The sequence below is a fragment of the Ostrea edulis genome, chromosome 5 (genome assembly GCF_947568905.1).
Source record: "Ostrea edulis chromosome 5, xbOstEdul1.1, whole genome shotgun sequence".
NCBI lineage: Eukaryota > Metazoa > Mollusca > Bivalvia > Ostreida > Ostreidae > Ostrea > Ostrea edulis.
In genome coordinates, this window is record NC_079168.1 from 27,315,882 (window position 1) to 27,341,178 (window position 25,297).

General features: G+C 34.9%; 1 protein-coding gene across 15 annotated transcripts in view; it reads left to right on the forward strand.

Annotated features, from left to right (window-relative positions):
* The window catches only part of LOC125652124 (uncharacterized), a 37,810-nt gene extending 12,875 nt beyond the window's left edge, over window positions 1-24,935 (forward strand). For 4 of the 15 annotated variants that reach the window (XM_048881092.2, XM_048881090.2, XM_048881091.2 and 1 more), the window contains 8 exons: window positions 1,741-1,951; window positions 2,161-2,316; window positions 2,419-2,504; window positions 2,601-2,671; window positions 2,792-2,898; window positions 2,999-3,320; window positions 3,410-3,470; window positions 6,267-7,580. In XM_048881092.2, coding sequence (XP_048737049.1) covers window positions 1,741-1,951; window positions 2,161-2,316; window positions 2,419-2,504; window positions 2,601-2,671; window positions 2,792-2,898; window positions 2,999-3,320; window positions 3,410-3,470; window positions 6,267-6,542 — 1,290 coding nt within the window. In that variant the 3' untranslated portion in view covers window positions 6,543-7,580. Of the gene's footprint in view, window positions 1-1,740; window positions 1,952-2,160; window positions 2,317-2,418; window positions 2,505-2,600; window positions 2,672-2,791; window positions 2,899-2,985; window positions 3,321-3,409; window positions 3,773-6,266; window positions 7,581-8,037; window positions 8,077-9,439; window positions 9,563-9,763; window positions 9,878-15,756; window positions 15,882-16,026; window positions 16,114-16,232; window positions 16,326-16,418; window positions 16,533-16,710; window positions 16,934-17,123; window positions 17,280-19,111; window positions 19,198-19,309; window positions 19,381-23,886; window positions 23,985-24,396; window positions 24,725-24,813 lie in introns of those variants that run through there. The other 11 variants (XM_056165608.1, XM_056165610.1, XM_056165609.1 and 8 more) reach the window with 9 other exon arrangements.
* Window positions 24,936-25,297: the final 362 nt, after the last annotated feature.

The following is a 25,297-nucleotide window of genomic DNA, read 5'->3' on the forward strand; positions in this document are numbered from 1 at the left end:
ATCCGTAGTCAAAATTATCATGTAAAGATGGACATAACAATTGACATGGTGGACTGTTAGTCCCCGAGGGTCTCCACAGCCCAGTAGCTAAGTACTTCGTTACTAGCTTGAAAATACGGATGTATATTTAATTACTGTGATAAAATTTAGAAATTCATTTCAAAGTTAAGGATTATCTCCCTCATGCATAGTTCTTATCCTTAGACGAATTTGACTCCACTATTTGCCACTCTGTTTTTCCCTAAAATAACTCTAGTTTATTTTTATTTCGGATTTCAAATTTCAATCATTTCGGTTGAGTATTACTGAAGAGACATTATTTGTCGAAATGCGCATCTGGTGCATCAAAATTGGTACCGTATAAGTTTTACATGAAACACATCAGTCAGCATTTGACACAAAAACAGTTCATGACTATATAACTAAGTGTGAAGGTATCTAATTTCACAACAGCTCTGCAGAAATCAGAATATTGTGAAGAAAGAGTTTTCAATGCACAATTCAATCACCGATCTATCTATATTAAGTAGCGCAAATCCTGATTAGTTGTATTTCAAATATATATAAATTACACTTTGAACGGACATTACTTATCACTGGGGCAATTATATTCATCTTTAGTTTCTCAACCCAAGATATTCAATTTATTGAGGCAGGCAGAGGTTGTTTTCATTGCTATCGATCGTATTATCATTAACTGTTGCATGAGTAACCTTTCCTTTTCACAGGAACATTTTATATAGAATACCAATTGAAGGTTAATTTAAACGCTTGCTTCAAATGACGCACTATAAAGAGTAGGCAAATTGTTTATGAACTTCTTTATTAAAGATTATTCTTACTGTTATTCTATCAAAATAAACTAATAGATTGAAAGAGAAAAATTGAGTAATTCCTCTTTTAACATGTTGATAACATTTATCAATGCGGTAGCTTTCAGTCTAATGCGACAGTGTCTGAAAAACTAAAGATTCATTCTTTTTTCCCTGGTAACAACACCTCCTTTAAATAAACGAATATTAGACTTGTGGTATTTTATAGACCATCATCGATGTTTTATTGTTTATGCCCTAAAACACACTTTTGTCATTTTTGTAAAAACTTACGATCTTTTTAAACACCATTTAAGAATATGAATACTTAAAAATAGGACCATTTCAAAAATTCCGTATCTTCTTGTTTGATAAAAACATTTATGCAGTTTACCTGATATGGCAGATGCGTCCGGTCAAGAGGGGATGCTGACTCCTCCTCCCAGGCACGTAATTCTACCTCCTGTGGTCTGTGTTTGTCCTACTCCTAATTTTGTAATCCTTTGTGGGAATTACACAATTGATCGCTGTTTCTTATCTTTACCTTTTCATGCCCTTAAAAACTTACAATGTTTTCTAAGAAATTTGAGTAGTTATCACATTATTTACTGACTAAAAATTCTCCATTTTGCAAGCAAGGAAAACTTATATGTCTAAATCAATATTTGTAATGTTCCCAATAAAAAAAAGCATTGATTACCACAGGAATGTGTGTGAAATCGTCATTTGTTTATCCTTCAGACAAGTGTGAAGTCAACATACATTTAATAATTTTGGTCGCCAATTTTGACTATGACCCTATTCTAAAAATAGCGCACATAAATTAAATCATAGCGGGTCCCCATGGTAAAATCCCTTGTGGATAACTCTGATTACAGCCTTCTCATTTTTCATGAATTTATGAGCTACGAGTATGTGTTCCCTTCAGGATGATATATTTGATATATGCACGAAAAAATCATTGTACAATCCTTGGGATGATGTAAGTGATGATGATGTTGACGACATGGACCACGAATGTAAAGAAAGGTACTCCTCTATGCCCGCCCTAGGGACCAGAGTTAGAAGAGGGTTAGACTGGGCGTATGATGACCAAGACAATTATGGGCCTGGAACCGTCGTTGGACATTCGGATAATGGTAAATGCAGAATTAAAAAAGTTCCTTTTGAGGAAAGTTCGAGAAAAATCCTAATTGCAATTCTTAGAAGATTAATCGTATTTTGTATATTTCGCTAGTCACTGATTTTGCTATCTCATTTGTTTAATCCCTGCTCTCGGAAAAGAATTAAATTTTATTTAATAAAACTACAACGTCTTTGATTTATGTGTAATTTGAACCCTCCACAGTCGGGTGGCTTTTGGTGAAGTGGGATACCAGTTTGACATTCGACTACAGATACGGATCATCAAGCTTCGAAAAAGACAAATATGACGTCATTGTATGTGATGAACCACGGCTACTAGAGAATGAATTGATTGCTGTTGGTTGTTTAGTCAAAAGAGGTGATGATTATGATGAATCCAAAATTTAAAAATAAAATCATTCTTCTATTCTGTAAAAAAAATATAGAAACAACTTAAATGATAAAATTGTATTTTCTGTAGGTCCAGATTGGGAGTGGGGAAACCAAGATGGCGGTAACGGAGCAATCGGTTCTGTGTATTGTGTCAGAAACAACGGAACTGTTTGTGTACGAATTCGTTTTTCATGAAATTCTATAAAACAACATTTTTTTTTAAATTCAACCTTCAGTATTGATTACCCGACCTCAATTTACTCTTTATAGGTGCGATGGTCAAACGGACAGAGCAGTCATTATAGGTTTGGATATCACGGAAAATTCGATCTTCAGATATGGTATATCATTGTTTCATGAAACAACAAGTCGCACAAAATATTACTATTATTAGAGAGTTTGCAAATATCTATATATCGACATACATGAAATGATTCATTTTATTTTTGGTATCATTTTAGTGATCCTTTTTCATCTGAATCAATAGACTATTTACAAGATAAGAAAAGGAAAGATACTTTGAATAGAATACACAAAACACCAGGTCAATTTCCTGTATTAACAGAAGGTATTCTAGTATATAAACTGATAAAAATGGAAAATCATGTCTTTTTGCATTATCATGATATAATGGTTTTATCAATTATGAAGTAAGGTTTCGTTTTAAGCAGCTCACTCTGCTTCATTAGCACCTCCTCAGGACCATGATTCAAGTGAAATACAATGTGACTCTCGGTTACCTAGTCCTCAACGATTAAAGGTAATAAAAGGGCGTTATTTCAAAAACGACAGAACGAATGATGAATTAGCATCAGATAAAGAATCTGATGAACCAGGAGAATCGTCATTATCCATCGCTGTAAATCAATGGATGTGGGAAGATGACGATGGAAAATGGAATCCGTACCCCAGAAAGATAAATGACAGAATTAACCAGTGTTACAGGAGAAACCCAAATTCTACTGTAGTTGTGACAATTAACGAACACTCGTAAGTGCTAAATCTTAATTAATCCTAACTATCATATAAAACCACTCTTTTTTGAAATTGTTGATTTCAATGGTATATTGTTTTCTAAGTTTCAGAGTGGTGATGTCCAAAAATTTACAGATAGACTTAATGACTAGAGAGACGTCCGAGGTGAAATGTGTGATAAATGACTAAAATCTTTTAATGTGCATTTGTTGTCAGCATCAAATCTATGAAGCAGTGGTCGTTACATCAGAAAGTACTATTGTATACCGGTATTGTTGCAAGTAGCAAACACTATTCAAAATCATACATGTAGACCATGAAGGGATGGAGACTACCATGCTTTAGTGACCCCTCATGTACTATTTGTATATCTGTAGATCAGCACAATTTCTACGCTTTGGATTAGAGATCGAACTTCTTAAAAAATGTCCGATCAGTCGGACATACAGCTTGCAATGTTTATTATAGACACTAGTTTAGTTCGTTGTTTGTTTCATACCCGTCTAGAATTTAGACCTATGTCAGGGTCAGAGCTTTGAGGGTTCTTGTACATGCCAACTCCCGTTTTATTGCCATATCTGAAGGATACGTGATCCTCACTTCTAAATGCCAAAGGAGCAATCTCGATCTACATTAATCTTTTAGGTTTGACATGGTCATGGCACGCACTGGGCTCGGATTTACGACCTCCCAATATATTTCACATATTCTATCTCTGTGTTCATTTTCGAAAGACGTACACACACAAGTCTTTATGTGGAATTTTATTTTATTTTATATGCATGTATGAAAGGTGAAGATAACGAACATTGATCAATTTCATAACTCCTATAAGCAATACACAATAGATAGTTGGGCAAACATGGACCCCTGGACACACCAGGTAGGATCAGGTACCCAGGAGGAGTAAGCATCCCCTGTCGACCGGTCACACCCGCCGTGAACCCTATATCCTTGTCAGGTAAAAGGAGTAATCCGTGATCAAAATCAGTTTGCCAAGAACAACCTAAAAAATTATATGAAACACGCCAGACAGCATTTGACCCAATGATAGGTTGTATTGAAGAACTAGATCGTTACAACAACCATAGAATTTGCGAAATGCTGACTTTAATCCAGACTGTTGAAACCCCTGTACCATCAACGTGTTTGTTAGGAGCCTGGCTCGGTTTAAAAACTTATCATACGCAGAAAAAACTCTTGCGTATCGAATCAGTTGCGATATAGACACCATATTAAAGTGAGAATGGAATATTGGTATATAAATATGGGAAGTTGACGATGGAGAAGTTGAAATCATCCCGTTTGTCATACAGTTGAGTTGTTAGTTTGCCGTTAATTTCTACTTTGAATAAAATATCTAAGTATGAGGCAGAAGTGGACCACTTTGTGGTGTCTTTTATTTCGAGCTCACAGGGATATATCGAATTGACATGTATATGAATGTTCTCTTTCATACCGTTTAATGAAGCCAGAAGTAATGTTTACAGTATAGATTTTAGTCTTAATGATAATAAAAGAAACTTATTACATGGTTTTCTCTAAAATTAGTATTATTTGAATTCCATACACTACAACTACAAATGTCTAAAGAGGAAGGAAACCAATGTGCGTCTATAGCAAAGAAAAGAAAATTTATTCCTCATTCACTTTAAAAAGAAAGAAAATGTATCTGTCAAATTTCTTCTAGAATATGAAACCAATAAAATGCGAACAACATTTTTATACCCGAAAGTGTTATTTGAAATATATGTCTTATTAGGAATGGCTCTATCAATAAAAAGCCCTTTGCAGGTCAATGACAAATACATTTCATGTATATGCAAATGAACTTATGCTCTTAAAAATTCGATCGGCAGGAAATTCAAAATAAGGAAGTTATACATTGAAATAAAAGTAAGGAAACACAATACTGACTTATCACCATAACACGCCTGTCTACTTCAGCGTCGGGTAAGATATCTGCATGACAAATGATTTTGCATAACATTTGCATGCTTAATTTCCTTCCTTAAAATTAATATCATTGCAGGATTTATTTCAGTATGCCTTAGCAATTCACAAAGTTTCGTGCAACATGTAAAGTCATACGTTCACTTCTGGAAGATATCTCAACTTGATCATTGCTACAACAGTATGCTTACATACAAATTTAGCTATACACTGTACACCATTTTGCTGTTAGAAAGAAAGGAATGTTTCAATGAATTTCGCAAACATGTCTATTGCATCCATACTTGGTCATATAAGAGCTGTGATTTGTGCACTAATGCAAATCTCTGTAATGTTTTCAATTTTTTCAGTTTAATTCTTATCTTAACTCCTTCGAAGGAATGGTAGCATCACATTCCGAACAAAAATCCCTATTTTCTCGATGTTAATCTGTTTCCATATATCAATCTGATGGTATCCGGTTCAATGCATCTAAATTTGATTAAATTGTCAATTGATTGATATGAAACTGGTTTCGATTACAAAGATTTAGCATTGTCCAGTTTGATTGGCGGTGACGAGATAATAGAAGCTCAGATTTAAATTGAAGAAAATGGTGCCCTTGGTTTAAACCACGTTCACAGCACCTGTTACATGTAGTGTTGTGGATTATTCCTAGACCTAACATTGGTATGAATACATCAGAAAACATTCAACCCAGTGATATTTTTTATTTGTAAATTGAATCATTATAGAAATGCTGACTTTATACGAGACTGATGAAACCTCTGTGATATTAACTTATTTGTCAGTAGCCTGCCTTGATTAAAAAAAATAATCATACGTATAACAAGCTCTAGCGTATTGAATAAGTTAAGAGACACCATATGCCGGTAATGATGGAAATACTGATCCACAAATATTGGTAGTTAATGATAAAGAAATCGAAGACATATTGTGGTTTCGACAGCTTCGATTGCAGTCAGCATTTCGAAAGTTATATGGTCATTGATGCGATCAACTTTGTAGGTGCAGCCTGTTCAGTGTTGTATGCATGTTTCGTGCCGGTTGATGGGCCGTTCTTTGCATGATGATTTTGACTGCTCTTTTCGTGATCGAAATATGAGGCGCATGTGGTCGGCAGAGGATGATTACCCACCATTGATACTTAATCTCACCTCTGGTGTATCAATGGTTCCGTCTTTGTCTAACTCTTACTTTTGTATCCTTTATTGGAATTATGAGATTGATTGCTATTGGTTATCATCAATTTTTCATGAAATCATGTTGTTAGTTTGCCGTTGACATTATGTTCACAACGTATTCAAAATTTTATGCATATGCGGAAGACTCTATAGTGCCTTTTATTTTGAGTTCATTGTGATGAAAGGTGAAGATAACAAACAGTGATCAATATCATAACTCCTACATATCTAAATAAAGTATGACTCAAAGTGAGTATTGTTAATAGATAACACGTCGTCGAAATATCTGAATGTTGTTTTGAAGATCACAAGATATTTTCCTTCTCGTGTAGAATCTTGTGAATGTAAAACTTATACGGTACCAATTTTGATGCAGCAGATGCGCATTTCGACAAATAATGTCTCTTCAGTGATGCTCAACCGAAATGTTTGAAATCCGAAATAACAATGAAGTTTTAGAGCTATTATAGCCAAAAACAGCGTGTCAAAAAAATAGTGCAGTCAAATTTGTCTAAGGATAATGAATTCTGCCACAAAAGAATGCAAAAAAGCAAGTTCAGCTAATAGTCTGTACCCATGGCATTCTAACAGGTTGTTGTAAGAAGATATTTCTATGAATTTCCGTGGGGTGGAATGCCATATACAGAAAGATTTGTATACTTTGCATAACTGATATTCAGAAATCTAAATTTTCAAATTGAAATATTAAACGGATCTAACGATCAAAATAAAACCACTGATTTATGATTTAAAGAAATTTGAATTTTGAAATTGCGAGCAAGTTAACCCTTTATTACCCATTTTGTTTTAAATGGAGCTAGATCTGCGCATGTATTCTATTCAACTAGCCATTTCCCCACGTAAAAGGTTGATCTCCAAAATGTTATGGGTGACTAAAAATCTTATAAATGCTATCATTCTACCTTTAAAGTAAATCCGACGGATTCGATCATGGTTTGACATCGTCTTATCTACAGAGATTTAGATTTTGCTTTCGTTCACAGGCATAGTGTATTGTGTTACTTTGCGTGCTGATATATTCAATGCTGTTTATGAGGACCAATATTTCATATGGCCTTAGGATTCGATAGAGCACAGGAATTTTGGCAGGAACAAGGACACTTTGAAGCTGAAAATAGTAAGTTACCAATGACTTATACGGAAACTTGAGTTCAAGTTTCAATACGTTTCACTCACACGGACATACATTTTGTACAATAGAGTTATTCAAAGGTAAAAATGTATAGACATGTTTTAACTTGCCTTTTCCTGTAATACTCAAAACCACTACTCATAATATTGAAACATCACTATGTATGTAGTGCCATCTAGTGCATCAGTGTCCGTGTTTGCACAACTCTCTATTTTATATTGCTTATAGCAGTTATGAGATTGATCACTGTTCGCTATATTCACCTTTCATTGTGTACATGTCGCTAAATAGTAAGTGAACATTGGATAGAGGTACAGTGGGGATAGTATAGCTACAACAAAGGAAAACATTCTAATGTGTAAAAATCTTGCTCAACTCAAATATCTGTTCCACAGCTTATTGATGAAAGAAAATAGTAATCAATGGCATGGATTTTTAATAGGACCACATCATGGAACACTTGTTCTGGTGAATATAATGAGTGAGTTTACTTCTTTTATTTTATTGTTATACTCTTAACACCACATTACATCTTAAAAGCTAGAAGTTCAAACCATGATTTTGGAATAAGAGGCCAGTGTAGCAGACGACAAGCAGTTTGGGTCCACTAAAGAGGCATAATGGGAGCGTTGCGTTTGAGGGGGGGGTAGAAAGTTGTAGGACTGGTTTTCTGATGGAAATATCTACCTAATTATCATGACTATCCCTTCGGTGTTAATATTGAACAAGTGTTAAATGTAATTGCAATATTTTATTTACCTGATCGCGATATAGGACCCATAGTCAACAGGGGATACCATCTCCTCCTAGGCACCTGATCCCACCTCTTAAGTGTCCGAGGTCTGTGTTTGTCTGATCCCAACTCTGAAGTGTCCGGAGTCTGTGTTTGCCCAACTCTTAATTTTGTTTTCTTTATAGGAATTATGCGATTGACCATTGCTCGTTATTTCTACCTTTTCATTATATAAATTATATACATTAACGGAAAACGGAAAACTCAACTGTTTGACAAACGGGATGATTTCAGCTTCCCCATCTTTAATTTTCCATATTTATGTAGCAATATTCCATTATCACCTGCATATGGTGTTTATATATCTCAACTGATTCGGTTTGCAAGAGCTTGTTCAGCGTATAGTCAGTTTTTTTAAATCGGCATCATCTACTCACAAACAAGTTGATGGTACAGGGGTTTCAAGAGTCTCGATTGAATTCTATGGTCGTTATAACGATCTAGTTCGTCAATACAATCTATTAATGGTTCAAATGTTATCTGGTGTGTTTCATACCGATTATTAAGCTGTTCTTGGCACACTGATTTTGACTGCGGATAACTCCGTTTACCTGATCAGGATATAGGGCTCACGGCGGGTGTGACCGGTTAACAGGGGATGTTTACTCTTCTTAGTCACCTGATCCCACCTCTGGTGTGTCCAGGGGTCCGTGTTTGCCAAACTATCTATTTCGTATTGCTTGTAGGAGTTATGTGATTGATTGATCACTGTTCATTATCTTCACCTTGCATAAATGACACGTAAAACATGGGTCCTAAGGAAAGGAGGAAACACTCTTAAATAAAGCTTGCTAATATACTAACTGTTAGATAAATTTGACATTGAAATTCTAATTATTTGCATATTTACAAATACATTTATACCGTAGATCCTTATCACGCGCTAGAAATTCATATTAGCGTTAAATTGTGAAAAGCCTATTGCATACAATCCATAATTATATTTATCATTTAGAACACTTTTTACATGATATATTCCATATTTCAAATGATATCTACCCTTTTGAAAGTCAATGAAATTCACTGTTTGTATTGGTTTTTTAATATTTAGATAGTAGACGACGGTATCAACACGGAAGAGGCCCCTGTAATGTCTTTATATTGGACACATCATCAAGTCTTGGGGAAGACGGCTTCACTCAGATGAAAGATGTATTTAAGACTATACTAGATGGTAAGATTTTCTTTAGATGAAGTTACCGTTATAGAGTATATAATTATATTGATACGTGTCTTGATAGTATGAGCTGATTATAAAATATACCCCCATTGTTTCATTCTTGTTAAATCCCCGTGATACACAATAAGAAATTTAACTATATATACCTGTAATTTTTTAAACATGCAGATTATTCACTAACAGAATTGATTACAGAGTATGCCTGTTACCCAGACATAGACGAGAACGTGTCTGTCATTATTTGTGGAAAGAACACCAGATTTCAGCATTATTATTCAAATCAATACTCTGATATCAAAAACTGTATAGGTAAGTATAAACAACTACATTGAACCATTGAATAATTATCGTATCATAGATCTAATAACAAGGAAGACATATTGTTTAATGCACTTATAACATTTTCATAGATGTTATTTGCATAAAAGCTGTCAAAAATATTCATTTAATGTTTATATCTACATGTAAGGTAAAGATAACGAACAGTGATCAATCTCATAATTCCTACAAGCAATACAAAATAGATAGTTGGGCAAACACGGACCCCTGGACACACCAGAGGTGGGATCAGGTGCCTAGGAGGAGTAAGCATCCCCTGTTGACCGGTCACACCCGCCGTGAGCCCCATATCCTGATCAGGTAAACGGAGTTATCCGCAGTCAAAATCAGTGTGCCAAGAACGGCTTAACAATCGGTATGAAACATGTCAGACAGCATTTGGCCCAATGACATGTATATTTTTTCAATGAATTCCTTTGACATTTTGGAAATGAACCACGTGGGCAGCTGGTGCATCAAAATTGGTACCGTATAAGTTTTACATTACGACCCCTGGGTCGAGGCCTCTGCAGGTTGACTGTTAGTCCCTGGGGGGGGGGGGTCTCTGAAGCCCAGTAGCTAAGTACTTCGTTACTAGCTTGGAAATACCAATGTATATTTAATTGCTGTGATAAAATTTAGAAATTCATTTCAAAATTAAGGATTATCTCCCTCATGCATAGCTCTTATCCTTAGACGAATTTGGCTCCAGTCTTTGGCCCTATGTTTTTCCTTTTAGTTCTTACAAGTTTATTGTTATTTCGGATTTCCAAAAAATTTGGCTTGAGAGACATTATTTGTGGAAATGTGCATCTGGTGCATCAAAATTCGTACCGTATAAATTTTACATTACTCCATACAAATATCTATAATTGACAAAACAGCAACAGCCTCCAACGGTTCTATAACACGAAGACCTATGGGTTTTCAGGTTATGTCCACTGACGGATGGCTGATATTCTCCTAAATATTCTTAGTTTTACTGTGAAATAAATAAAATATTTACAGTGTAATGTAATGGGAAAATACAGCAAAATGTAAGTTATCCTTAAGGAATATATCTATTAATACGATAAATGCATTAAGCAAAGGGAAATCATCGGTAGAAAATGGGTCCATTAATCATTTTTTTCGTATAATTTTTAAGGCGACAGTAATATGTTAAGCATCTACAGCCAGTTACTTCTTAAAATGCTCTTCATTTGCGCCAATACTAAGATCGGAAAATGGGTAGTCATTGACCTTTTGGTAAACGTTAGGCTGGTAACTAAGAGGTACATGCTAGTAACTAACAACTACTTCCAAACACTTAGCGTTTGAAAGTGAGAGTCGTGGGTCATTCAGGTATTACCTTTATATCGGGGATCCGAAATACGACATATGTTGATGTTTAGTCACCCTTCCTGTTCCGTCCCTCGGCGCCAAGCATAGGTTAAATCGTGTGGTACTTCACTAAAATCTGGTGACGTTTAAATAAAAGGTAAAGATAACAAACAGTGATCAATCTCCTAGCTCCAAGCAATATAGAATAGATAGATGGGCAAACACTGACCTCCAGCGGTGGGATCAGGTGCCTTGGACGAGTAGTCATCCCCTGTCGACCAGTCCCACCCACCGTGAACCCTATATCTTGACCAGGCAACTAGTGTTTTCCGTAGTCAAAATCAGTGTGCCAAGAACGACCTAACAATCGGTATGAAACACGTCAGACAGCATTTGGCCCAATGATATGTTGAAATGGCAAACAAGATCGTTATAACGACCATAGAAATTGCGAAATACTGACTTTAAACGAGGCTGTAGGAACCCCTGTAACATCAAATTGTTTGTTAGTAGCTTGCCTCGATTTGAAAACTGATCATACGCAGAAAAAGCTCTTGTGTGTCGAATCAGTTGAGATATATAAACACCAGATGCAGGTTATACTGCAACATTGCTATATAAATATGGGAAGTTGACGATGGAAAAGCTTAATTCACCCCGTTTTTCATAAAGTTGAGTTGTTAGTTTGCCGTTGTTATCTACTTTCAATAAAACATCTAAGTATGAAGCAGAAGTGGAAGACTCTTTGATGTCTTTTATTTCGAGTTCACATCGATATATCAAATCGACAAATGAATGAAAGATATAATTGTTAATAGATAATACGTCGTCGATATATCTAAATGTCAAATTGAAGGCCGGAGATTTTTTTTCTTCTCACGTAGAACTTTTTGAATAAATTCTGCTTCATATGAATATAAAAACAGATCAGCTAACAAAGGAACACAATTCGTACCCATGAACATTCCAACAGACTGTTGGAAGACCTGATCATCAAAGACCACGAAGATACATGTATTGTCAATGAGGAATTCTAGCACATTTGTATTTCAACTTCAGAGTACTTGTGCGTGGAATCAGAGTGGTGTTTAACAAAATAATTTTTGTATGACTGATTACTAGATACGAATATTTGCGTTTTCCATTTTTGTTGAAGAAGCAACAGTCTATGATGTCAAGAAGTCTGGTCTTTAATCTATCGTGAGGAATGGTCTTTTAAAGTGTTGAAAAGTCATACGTTTTGATGTTATTGATTTGAGAAAAGTTTTGCAATTTCAAGCTTACTAAACGTTCGTTAGAATTTTTCAGAATCAACATTTGATTAACACCACTTCTGGCATATGTAGTCGCACAGTAAATTTGAAGTTTCTCCTTCACAACTGTTAATAGTTTCGTGAGGAGCAAAGATAGGGGCTGGACAGAGTACTTACTGGGTCCAGCAAAGTATCTTTGTAAGGGATTTTATGTAGTTTGAGAATCCATTATGGGTACATTAACTTATATTCACCCAACCCATTTGTCTGGGATATTAAATGTGTCGAAAACTGAAGCATGGTTTTGAACAATTTCATCTTTTGAAAGGGTAGTTGGAGTACAAGTACGATTGTTGTAGCTGAATATTTTGCGAAGAGAAGTAAACAAACTATAATTTGTCCACGGAATATGTACTTGGGAATTCAATGACTATCTGCAATCTATTTTATATAAGATGCTGTCGAGTTTGGATGATTAAGTCCCTTGACTGCGGCATTTTTCCTTTCACAAGGAGCAAGACATGACGGTGAGCTATATTTAATTTTGAACATCATTTCAATTTCTTGGACCAGGTGAGGCATTCATGTGTTGCTGGGTTTTCCACAGCATACACTAGGTAGGTATTGCGGTCCATGATAGAATCATGCAATACTGCAACTAATCATCTCCAATACTTTTAAAATGCATAATATACTGTTGTCTGGGAATTTGTTTTTGTGAATATACAATTTTTTACCCGTTTGCAATACGACTAATCAAACCAAAATTAACCAAAAATGTAGTATTCTAAATTATGATTGTATCGTGCTTAACGTCTCTCTCTCGAGAATTGTTTACTCATATGGAGACGTCACCAAGACCAGTGAAGGGTTTCAAATTTAGGCCTTTCTCGGCGCTTACGGCCTTTGAGCAGTGAGGGTTCTTTAGCGTGCCACACCTACTGCGACACGGGACTTCCGTTTTTAAGGTCATCTCCGAGGACCCGTCACATTCACACCTGATGCCGAGCTTTTTGCGGTACAACTAACACTACCTGTTTTAACGACTTAGGTCTGTCGCGGGCGGAATTCAAACCCCAGCCTTCCGCATGCGGGGCGAACGCTCTAACCACTAGGCCACCGCGGCAGTAAAGTACTCTAAATTAAAATATTAAATCCTCGTCTAAGACAAAATAATATCATAATCTTTACCATGCAGGTTTCTATACCCAAATGTAATGCAATTCAAGTGATTCAGATTTAGTCTGTGTAACCGTCCGACAGGGGACGCCTCCTTCTCCTAGTAATTTTACCCCACCCCTATTATGTCCAGTGTCAATGTTTGCCCAACTCGTAATACATTGAATTACATTTTTGTGGGAGTTGTAAGATTGTATATTGTTCTTTATTTTCACCTTTTCCTCAAGACATTTTTTCTCTTCGTGTAGAAGCTTTTGAATTCATTCCACCTCTCATCTGAATACAAAACCAGGTCAACCAATAATGGTGTACAATTTATACCCATGGGAATTCAAACACATTGTATATGAAAGTTCAAGATAACGAACAGTGATCGATCTAATAGATCCCATAAGCAAAACAAAATAGATAGTTGGGCAAACACGGACCCCTGGACACAACAGAGGTAGGATCAGGTGACTAGGAGGAGTCAACATCCCCTGTCGACCTGTCACACCCGCCGTGAGCCCTATATCTATATAATATTTGAATACAACATTAATCTTACATCTGATATAGAACATATATATTCAATAAATGAAAGGGTAATTACATGTAAAAATCAAAATATAGGTACCATAACAAATGTCGAAGTAGTTTGTGTTTGGGGGATGTGAAAAGAATGGAAGCTATGCTAATTTTAGGATAACTATCTTCACCGATTATTTTAATATTCTTCATGTATCCAAGATTTGTAAAGCCATATGAGCTATAACACACGATAAAAATTTTTATCTGATCTGTCCATAAACTTTTACCTACTTGTAAATCTAAGATAATACCAAGGTTCTGATAAGAAAAGCAGCCCAATAAACAAAAGAAAGCTGTTAATTGCATTCCTGCTGTGCACTTTTTCGAACTGAGCAGTGCCTTCATTATCTCTCGGCACAAGAAAAGATTATTCCCGAGTGAAAGGGAGATGCTTATAACGAGGTCAAACGAAGATGGAATCAGAAGTAAACACCATTGCTTTTTCTTTGTCTGTGAATTATTTTTGCATTTGATGAATACAAATAAAGTTTAAACAATGTAATATTGTAAATTAAAATGAGACTTTAACAATAAACAGCCTGTGCACATAAGAACCGGTCAGAATCTTGTAGCTTTCCTGACATTGTTATGGTTTACAACATTGACACATGCGCAATTAGAGCATTCCGAAGTAGTGACCCCTGGGGTCACTGAATATCGAGATAACAGCTAGGAATTAGTGGCTGGCAGCCAGGCAATTCAGATCTTAGATTTTATTACTAATTTAATGGTTTTAGAGGCCAAATATTACGAAGAAAATTGGATACAACAGAAAATATAATGAATGCATGTTACTAACTGTATTTTCTCATTTATTTTTTGGGGGCCGTCAGTTATACCTCATATCGCTTTAAATCCCCATCATGATTTCTGACGTGTTTTATACCGATTGTTATGTCGTTCTTGGCATACTGATTTGACTACGGATGACTGTTGACCTGATCAAGATATAATCTCACAGCGGCTAAGACCAGTGGAACCTGATACCACCTCTGGTATAGTCAGGCGTCCGTGTTTGCCCAGCTCTGTATTTTGTATTCTTTATAAGATAGTTTGTTATCTTCATCTTCCATCATTCAAACAACTTACACCTTCATCACAATATCATTACATTACAAGTTCATGGTGCAAGGGTTTCAACAGTCTCGATTAAAGTCAGCATTTCGCAAATTCTCTGGTCGTTATAACGATCTAGTTCGTCAATACAACCTCGCATTGGATCTAATGCTGTCTGATGTGTTTCATGTCGATTATTAAGCCGTTCTTGGCACACTGATTTTGACTGCGGATAACTCCGTTTACCTGATCAGGATATAGGGCTCACGGCGGGTGAGACCGGTCAACAGGGGATGTTTACTCCTCCTAGGCACCTGATCCCACCTCTGGTGTGTCCAGGGGTCCGTGTTTGCCCAACTATCTATTTTGTATTGCTTATAGGAGTTATGAGATTGATCACTGTTCGTTATCTTCACCTTGCATTTACATAAACTTTTTCACAATGCTAATGTTTTTCATAATTCTCCATTTCCATTTTTCCATTTGAAGGCTTATCCAGAAGAATGGGTGAGTTCCATATTCATCCACGGATAATTCTAATTTCGGATGGACGCCCTTCAGATTTTACGTGTACTGGTGATGGTGAAGATTCCCCTCTTTTTGAGCGTGAAGAGGTATTTAATGATTGCTCTGTAAAATATTGAGAAAAAATATATTAGTGGAGTACATGTATATACAAGTGTATTTAAACTCATTTCTCGTGCATTAATTCCGGTCACTTGATTTCAAAGTAGATATGTCTTTATGATTTACTTTCAGGATAAACATCACCTGTTGCAACTGACGAGGATAATCGGCAGGCGTCATCCTATATTTTGTATACCTATAGGAAAGGACCCGGATGTGGTCAGTACAGTTGTCACTCTATATATCATTCTTAAATGTTCACACAGCCTAGCTATAAATGTTCTTCACACTCCATCGTACAATAACCTACATGAAGCTACTGTAATCTCTCGTTTAAGGTACTTTTGGAATTTATCAGCGCTCAGTCAAGAGGAGGAAAGATAGTGTATCCGTCCGAGGCTAAACAATTTGCAAAATACTCTAAGAATATGGTAGGAGCATTGCATAATCAAAGCTTTCCTGTATATCATTGTCTCTACGATCTTGAAACAAAATGTCTACGATATCATGTTCTCGTTTTAAAGCGAACGGCGTCTATGTTGTCTTTCACATTGAAGAATGATAATAATGACAGAGACATGGTATTAATGTCGTTGGCATGCACATTTCCTGACGAAGACTTCACAGAAATGGATCAGGTAATGTGACAACAAAATCTAAACTATTGAAGGGATACGATAATAAACCTTGTGTAGAATCTTATCATAATGAATAACAATGATTTCATGAAATAGGAATAAGATAGCATACAAAGTAACAAATATCACTCAAATGATAACGCATAAGTGAAATATTTAGACTATATATCTTCTGCAGGCCGATATTTTTGATATGTGTTCAAAGAAACGATTATATAATTCATGGTTTGAAATTATGGATGAAATAATGGAAGAGGAACTTATTGAAGACGACCATGCATATAAACTAAGAGACCCACGCATGCCTTCCTTGGGAACTAGAGTTAGAAGAGGGCCGGATTGGAAATGGGGTAATCAAGACAGATATGAACCCGGCACAGTCGTAGGATACTCGAAAGACTGTAAATATATAATGAGTGGAAGTCACTAATTACATGTCTTGTACTCCTAAGAATGACGAATGTTATTGGTTCATGTAGAAATCATATATGCCGAAGTATAAATCATAATACTGTGATCTGGTGACATCTATCTGCTCTCTGAACGACAATTACCTTGCTTGCTGTATAATTACTTTGAAATTTTCTACAGGTGGGTTGCTAAATGTGGAATGGGATACTGGTTTGAAAAATAGGTATAGATACGGATCAACTCTTCCCGAAAAAGACAAATATGACATCACAGTATGTGACGAACCAAGGATATTACAAGATGAATTTATTGCTGTCGGTTGTTTGGTCAAACGAGGTAAATGTTAGGAACCGTGATGAAAGTTCATCCTATCATTCAGATTAAAGAAAAGAAAATATCTACCGGCACAGCTAAGTTAAGGCTTTCGAAAAATCACTGTTGTACATAAATGTAAATCAGCGCACTTCACACCATATGACGTTATATTTAAAACATAGTTCTGACGAACAATTCTATAGTCGTATTTCTGGGGAAATCTCATAACATTTTGTGTTTACTTATCGCCGCTATCATATGATAAGCTATATACCTGTGAAATTTCCTGTCAAATGATCATGATCATACATGATTGTCGTTGGTATTATATCATTCTCTAATTTTATAGTATGCTCAAACATTATATTCATATTATATTGTGACGTTGAAATCGCTTTTAACCTACATGTGTGTTGCGTTGTAAAATGGGGCTCGTGTGCCTAAATAAGATCTTTCTATGTAAACAGTGCGAAAGTTCAAATGACCTGTTTTTTTATATTAATGTGAAGCAGAATTTATTCAAAAAACATCTACATAAGAAGAACAAATCTCTTGCTGTGACCTTCAATTCGACATTTAGATATATCGACGACGTTTTGTCTATTAACAATGATAACTTTCATTCATATTTCGATTCGATATATCCCTGTGGGCTCGAAATAAAAGACACCACAGAGTTGTCCACTTCTGCTTAATACTTAGATATTCTATTGAAATTAGATATTAACGGCAAACTAATATCTCTCAAGTGATTCGATATGCAAGAGCTTGTTCTACGTGTAGTCACTTTTTTAAATCGAGGCAGACTACTAACAAACAAGTTTATGTTAAAGGGGTTTCAACAGTCTCGTTTAAAGTCAGCATTTCGCAAATTCTATAATCGATATAATGATGTTATTCACCAATACAACTATTGTTAGGTCAAATACTGTCTGACGTTCTTTATACACTGAGTTTTTACTAAGAAATACTGCGATTACCTGATTGACTTTAGCGAATTACCAATAATATATAAATCAAACGCTTCTTCCTGCACTATCAACTCGCTTGTCAGTAGACTCCCTCAATTCAAAATCTTATCATACACAGAAAACGTTCTTGCATATGGAGTCAGTTTAGACATCTAAACACTATATGCAGGTGATAATGAAGTATTACTATATAAATATCGTGATTTGACGATAGAGAAACTGAAATCATCCCGTTTGTCATAACATTGAGTCGTTGGTTTGTCGTTAATATTTATTTTCAATAAGATATCCAAGTACGAAACAGATATGGAGGACTCTGTGATATATTCGCATGTAAGCATTGCGAAAATTCAGATGTATCTGATATAACCAGTAGTACAAGTATCAATACGTTTGAAAAGTGCTTGAAACAACGTCTGACTTATAAATTTAGAGCAATTCGCTGAAGACTGTCGATATGATATCAAAATATAGCATATTTAGCTGGATTATGGAATTGCTCCTCCAAGCACTTTTCATATAAAGGATTTTTAAGTCTTTTTGATTACCTCATTAAAAGTTCAGCTGGTAACCCGCATATTCTGTTTGCTTATCAGTAGGATATCTTCTTGTTTTCCAAAACATAAAGTGTAACGTTATCAAAAGACATCGTTAGAGCGATGAGATTACTAGAAAAGTAATTTCTAGTGAGCCAACTTCACGGGAATTTCACAATACGGAAACTGCATGGTTGCTGGGTCGCAGTCAAATATCAGTAGTGATGTTTCGGTGTTTAATCATAACTTGTGAATTTGATTTGTAATTTCACATCAAAATTATTGTACATTTTGCTATGAAAGCCCTTTACCTAACTGAGGATTCAGATCTGAATTACTTCATTAGGTCTAGATTGGATGTGGGGAGATCAAGATGGCGGTGAAGGGACCCTTGGTTCGGTGTACATTGTAAAACGCAATGGAATTGTTTGGGTAAGACCTGGTATTTGATGAGATATTTAATAATACGAATACACATACACATAAGATTTGATTGATTAAATATCTAACATTTCACTTTATTATGTTGATTGTCCGTCTTTAGGTATGCTGGTCAAATGGTCAGACCAGTCATTACAGGTTTGGATATCAGGGGAAATTCGATCTTCAGATATGGTATATACTTTATTTATTGAACATGTATATTTGCAAAATCATTTCCTTCCTTGATTTATATTCGAGGGTATATTCCGTTTCTTAAGAGCTTGTCTACGAGAAAACCATGCAAATATATAAAAATGAAGGAAATGGTGGTCATCAATATCATTTCTAATCATTTATATCATTGGAGTTTATGGTTGGAATAATTATAATTTGAGGTCAATTTATTGATAGGTCATTTCTATTTTTAGTAACAACGCATTCTGTATTTACACGTGGATTAGTCTTTGAACACAAGAAAAATCCTTAAATATTAGGGTTTTGTTTTTTCAAAAATGCAAATCAATTCTGAAGGCTTATGAAAAGAATGGATTTTTTTAATGATATTTCCATGTAAACCACTTATGGAGAAATCATGTTTGACATCATAAGTGTCCATATAGAGATAACATGGAGCCTGTAATTTGGCATTGTGCCAAACTTTTTTCATTTTGTGTTATATGGTCAATTTTGAAATAGGTGTTGTTGTAAAAGTAACGCTTAAATTTCTTTAAAAGTGTATAATACTTTGATATCAAATCCTTGTCTGTAAAATATAAAAAATTGTACTTTGGACTTTTGGCCGTTCATTTGCAATTAAAATTTTAAAACTGATAAAAATGAATATTTTTAAGCATTTAAAATTATCTTTTAAAAGATTAAAGATTTAAAATTTGTGATATTAGATGCATAAATTGTTTGGAAATTTAATTTTATTTATAGATTTATCATTTTCTAATAAATAAATCCCAGTAATCTACTATTTTATATGAAAAAGGGGGTATTTTAATGAAATAGACCTGTTGCTGGAATTACCTCCCCTTTGATGCACTCTTCATACGTAGAAGGTACAAAATGATAGCAATATTATGGAATGTTATGACTCCAACTTGAAATGGGATTTGAGAATTTGTACATCATGTTTATGTGATATCAGTGAAAGACATAACAGTATCTGCGAATGTAATCCAGAAATTTCTAAATATTGGCAGGGTTTTAAAAGTATCCGGTTTTCGTCCTGTTATACTGTAAACTAGTGCCAGTGGTCAGGCAATTTGTCATTGAAGAATTGAAAGCATTCTTTCCTTGATAATTCATGCATTAACCGAGAATGCTTAGATGTTATATGGAGGAAATCAAAGAAAATATGCATCTATAGTCAGTCCAGATGGAGCATGTGAGGATCTAGTGCAGCCCCCCCCCCCCTCCTCCCCGAATTTGCAAAATGTGTTTACCATCATGATTGATGACAAAAATGTGTTATTAGTTTACATATATGCACTAAGTAATGAGGACAGGACAAAATAGGAAAAGTGTGAAATAAAAATGCATAAAGTGAACTCAAAGAATGTATGATGTAACAGTTTGCTCGGTATCTTTCTTCTTCAGTGCTCAATGTGACAATATGACATACGTGATGCTTAATCATAGGTTACGATTCAACATGCGAAAATTTACACCTTTCTCTATTTTACCAACAACAAATATATAGATATTGTAAACTGATATGGTATTACGTATATGTATATGCTAATGTAGTTTCTTAAAGTCATTGATGTAGGTAGAGTTTGGATCGTCACTATACTTTGTTCATCATGAGAAATTGATCGGGAAAAAATTTGGAAAAATCATTTATCTGACAGGGAAACCGAAGATTATTTCGATCAGGTCTCTTTAGCTAAATCAGCCACCCCCTCTACTTTTTTATGGCAATCAATAAACAATTGAAATGGAAGCTTGAACTGATGAATTAAATCCTTGGACTCCCCATTATTATCATTATCAAGGATTTTGAGCTTCGGGTTGTGTTAAAAGTAATTTTTAGGGAGGTTGGGGGTTCTATAAAAAAAATTGCCACCCGCCCACACCCTCCACCCTGGTGATGAGTGCCAACTACGGGGCCTCTCCACCTACACTGTACGTGTTTAGACAGGACAGACTATACCAGCCGGGTCAGGTATAAACAATACATTTCATTACAAATTATATTACAAACGAACTTCTTTACTTTTGTGCGAATTCGGACGTTATTATTATCTGACCTTCATCTTCGGTGCAATTTATGTGATTACTGTCAGTTGGTATTTAAGCTATATTTCATTTGTACGTGTAATAGTGTTGGGAGTGGAGTGCGAATGCAAAGAATATTTCTGTATTTAGATATATTCAACATTATTGATTATTTTATGATTTTAACAAGATCATTCACTATCTAAGAGCATTTTACCATTACCACCCCTCTCCTCTCAATATAATGTTTATAATCATTAATTTCCGGTATTGAATATGGCTGCTTCGAACCCTTTCGCATGGATTTAGAATGTAGAATAATACGCTACATGTAAGAATAAAAAACAAAAGAAAGACAAGATAAGAACATGCACATTCCTTTTAGTTTACCGGGACGACTATCCGGAGAGCTGCATGTATTGTAATGACCCCAGTGTTGGCGTCGGTGCTACTTTAAGGAAACATTTTAACCTGGGTTATATCTTCTAACCCAAGGGGGTAGGATTTTGATATATTCCTTATTGATTCCCCATGAAGAGACCTTTGATGTGATACCAAGACTTTCGACCTAGTGACCTTGACCTATTTTTTAAAAAAAAAACTTCAACCTGGGCTATGTCTTTTGAACCAATAGGGATAAGGCTTTGATATTTTACATATATAGATGCCTCATGAAAAGACCTTTGTTTTGGTTTGACCTAACGACCTTTGCCTTGAACTTTGACGTACTGTTCAAAAACTTTATCTTGGTTATATCTTTTGAACCAAGAGTGATAGATCTTTGATGTTTCAAACATAAATGCCATTTCTTTTGTTACCAGAACTGTCAACGTCGACCTTGGACTTTGACCTATTTTTCAAAAACTTTTAACCTTTTGAACAAACGGTTAGGTACAGTCATCTGGCAACTCTTATTTATATGTACGTATTAAGCATGTTATTTAATTGTTTAAGGGTTGCTGCTCAATTTTTTTCTGGGTACTTCATTTGTTAAAGTTTGATGACATCTAAAAATTCCTAACCACTAAGTACTTTTTATCTAATATATTGTACCTGACAACTTCATATGACGTGTTAACTGTCCCGAGGAAAAGATAAAGATTTGGGGTATTATACTGTGGATATTTATTAAGTTCTGTCTTCATACAAGTTTTACCTTTGAACTTAAAGCACGTCAGTCTTTAAATTGGTCTAAATGTTACTATGGCAACAATTTTATTTGTTTTAGAATATCAATATTGTGACTCTCATACAACTTTTCAAAAGTTACATTGCTATCTGGCTTAGTATTTGCGATTAAGTTTGATTATTTCAGAATGTTTTCAATAACCAGTCAGAATTTTTTTTTAAAAAAATAGATTTATCCTTATTGTATCCATGGGAAAAGCAAATCTATGAAGAAATATGATCCAATTGCTTGTGATATATTTAAGTCTCTGTAGGACCACAATGTAAACTAGTCATTTGTACTAATCGTGCTATCCTGTCTAAATAAAGAATTTATTATATATAGCATAATATAAATTGGCATTAAAATTTGTTTTTAAAAATTGCATTTTAAAAGTACACAAATATCAATTTTGTTAAATTACAACTATTCATACGATGCATATTATTTTTTTTAGAAACGTTATTTTTTCAAATTTTGCAATTTGTCACCATGGCAACCAGGACCCATAGCAACAAAAAATGATTGATACATACTTCTGGTCATCTGATGTGAAATCATAAAATTATATAAGACTTCATAAGATAACAAGGACCATGCATGGCAAACAGGTTTAGGTGGCTACCAGAATAAAAGCTCTACAAGCAGCAAAAAATGCCCAACTTGAAGTGTTCATATATTTACTATAATCGAGAGTCCAAAGACAGATTTTTGATATATCGTAAATATACTTCTTCTCTATAAGATGAAAGTAATTTTGAATAAATCAAAGCGTTACTTTTTGACTACTAGTTGATTCAAAAGTTATCATTTTCTGCAATTTATCAAAATCTGGAATCGTGCCAAATTTGTGACCTTTGTGCACTTAAACGGAAGTGAAATTTTAGATTCCCACTAAACAATATGAATATGTATATCCAGTTGTTTTATAAACTGTGCTAATTTTTAAAAATCCATTTTCAATAACCTGTTAGAATTTTTAGATAGAAAGGGTAAAATATACATAATTTTACCCTTTTTTCAGAGCAAAAGTGCTATTTTTAGTAATATGGCTGCAAATCCCTATCCAATGACTACACCCCTGAAAAAAATATGCCAAAGTATTTGATATTGATGTACTTTATTACACTCAAAATATGTTGTTGATCCGACAACCTTGCTTCCATCACATTTTGCATGGTTTTCTCGTAGACAAGCTCTTAAAACATGATGTATTGCATTCAAGAATTCAGAAATGCCAAAAAACGTTCTTTTCACCTTGTGAATAATTCAAAGGCATGTGGTTTTTACTTGTTTTTCCTTAGCGATCCCTTCTCATCAGAATCGAGAGAATATCTCAAAGATCAGAAAAGAAACGCTAGTTTGAATCGCTCTCAGGAATTTTCCTATACTCCGGAAAATGGTATGCAGTACACTGAGAGAAAAATGAAAAAATCATTATATCTAAATCGTCCTGCTGTAATATTTTACAACTATTCATTACGTTTTCCTTTATAGAAAGCTAGTAACACTTATTAACTATTGAGTATGTTTTCGTTTATAGAAAGCTATTAATATTTGCCATCTATTGTATAATTTCTTTATAGAAAGCTGGTAACACTTATCAACTATTGAATATGTTTTCATTTATAGAAAGCTGGTAATAGTCACCAACTATTGAATACGTTTTTATTTATAGAAAGCTGGTAATATTCATCAACTATTGAATGCGTTTACATTTATAGAAAGCTAGTAATATCTATCAACGATTGAATGAGTTTTCATTTATAGAAAGCTAGTAATATTTGCCAATTTGAATACGTTTTCATTTATAGAAAGCTACTCTGCTTCAAGTGCATCTCCTCAGGACCATGATTTAAAGTCTGGATGGAAACCATGTGATTCTCCTTTGGTTAGTCCTCAACGACTACATGTATTAAAGGGGTGCTATTTCAAAAACGACAGAAAGTATGATGAACCGTCGTCAGACATAGAATCTGATGGTGCAAAAGAGTTCTCATCGTCCAGTGCTGTAAATCAATGGATGTGGAAAGATGGTGATGGAAAATGGAATCCGTACCCCAGAAAGATAAATGACAGAATCAACAAGTGTTACAGGAGAAACCCAAACTCTACTGTAGTTGTGACAATTAAAAAACACTCGTAAGTGCAAAATATTAATGAATTCTAACTATCATATACAACCACTCTTTTGTGAAATTGTTGATTTCAGTGGTATATTGTTTTCTAAGTTTCAGAGTGGTGATGTCCAAAAATATACAGATAGACTTAATGACCAGAGAGACGTCCGATGTAAAATTTGTCAAAAATGAATAAACCTATTAAGCTGTGTTCGTCTCCAGTTACAAACATCTGTGGTGTTGTTGTTAGTCGTCCGTTACAAAAAAGATGTTAACACCATTGCCAATACAACCTGGCACTGGCCAAAGACTGTCTGACGAGTTTCAAATTGTAACACCGTTCTGTACCCAATGGTTTTGACTCTGGATTACTCTATTTACCTGATCAGAATATGGGGTTCACGGTGAGTGTGACCGGTTGACATGGGAGTGCTTAGTCTTTCTCGGCACCTGATTCCACCTTTGGTATGTCCAGGAGTCCTTGTCTTTCCACTTCTTCATTTTGTATTCCTTATAGGAGTTATCAGATTGATCATAGATTGTTACAGTATATGTTGACCTTTTTCTTTTAACTGGATTACCAGTTACAATTTTA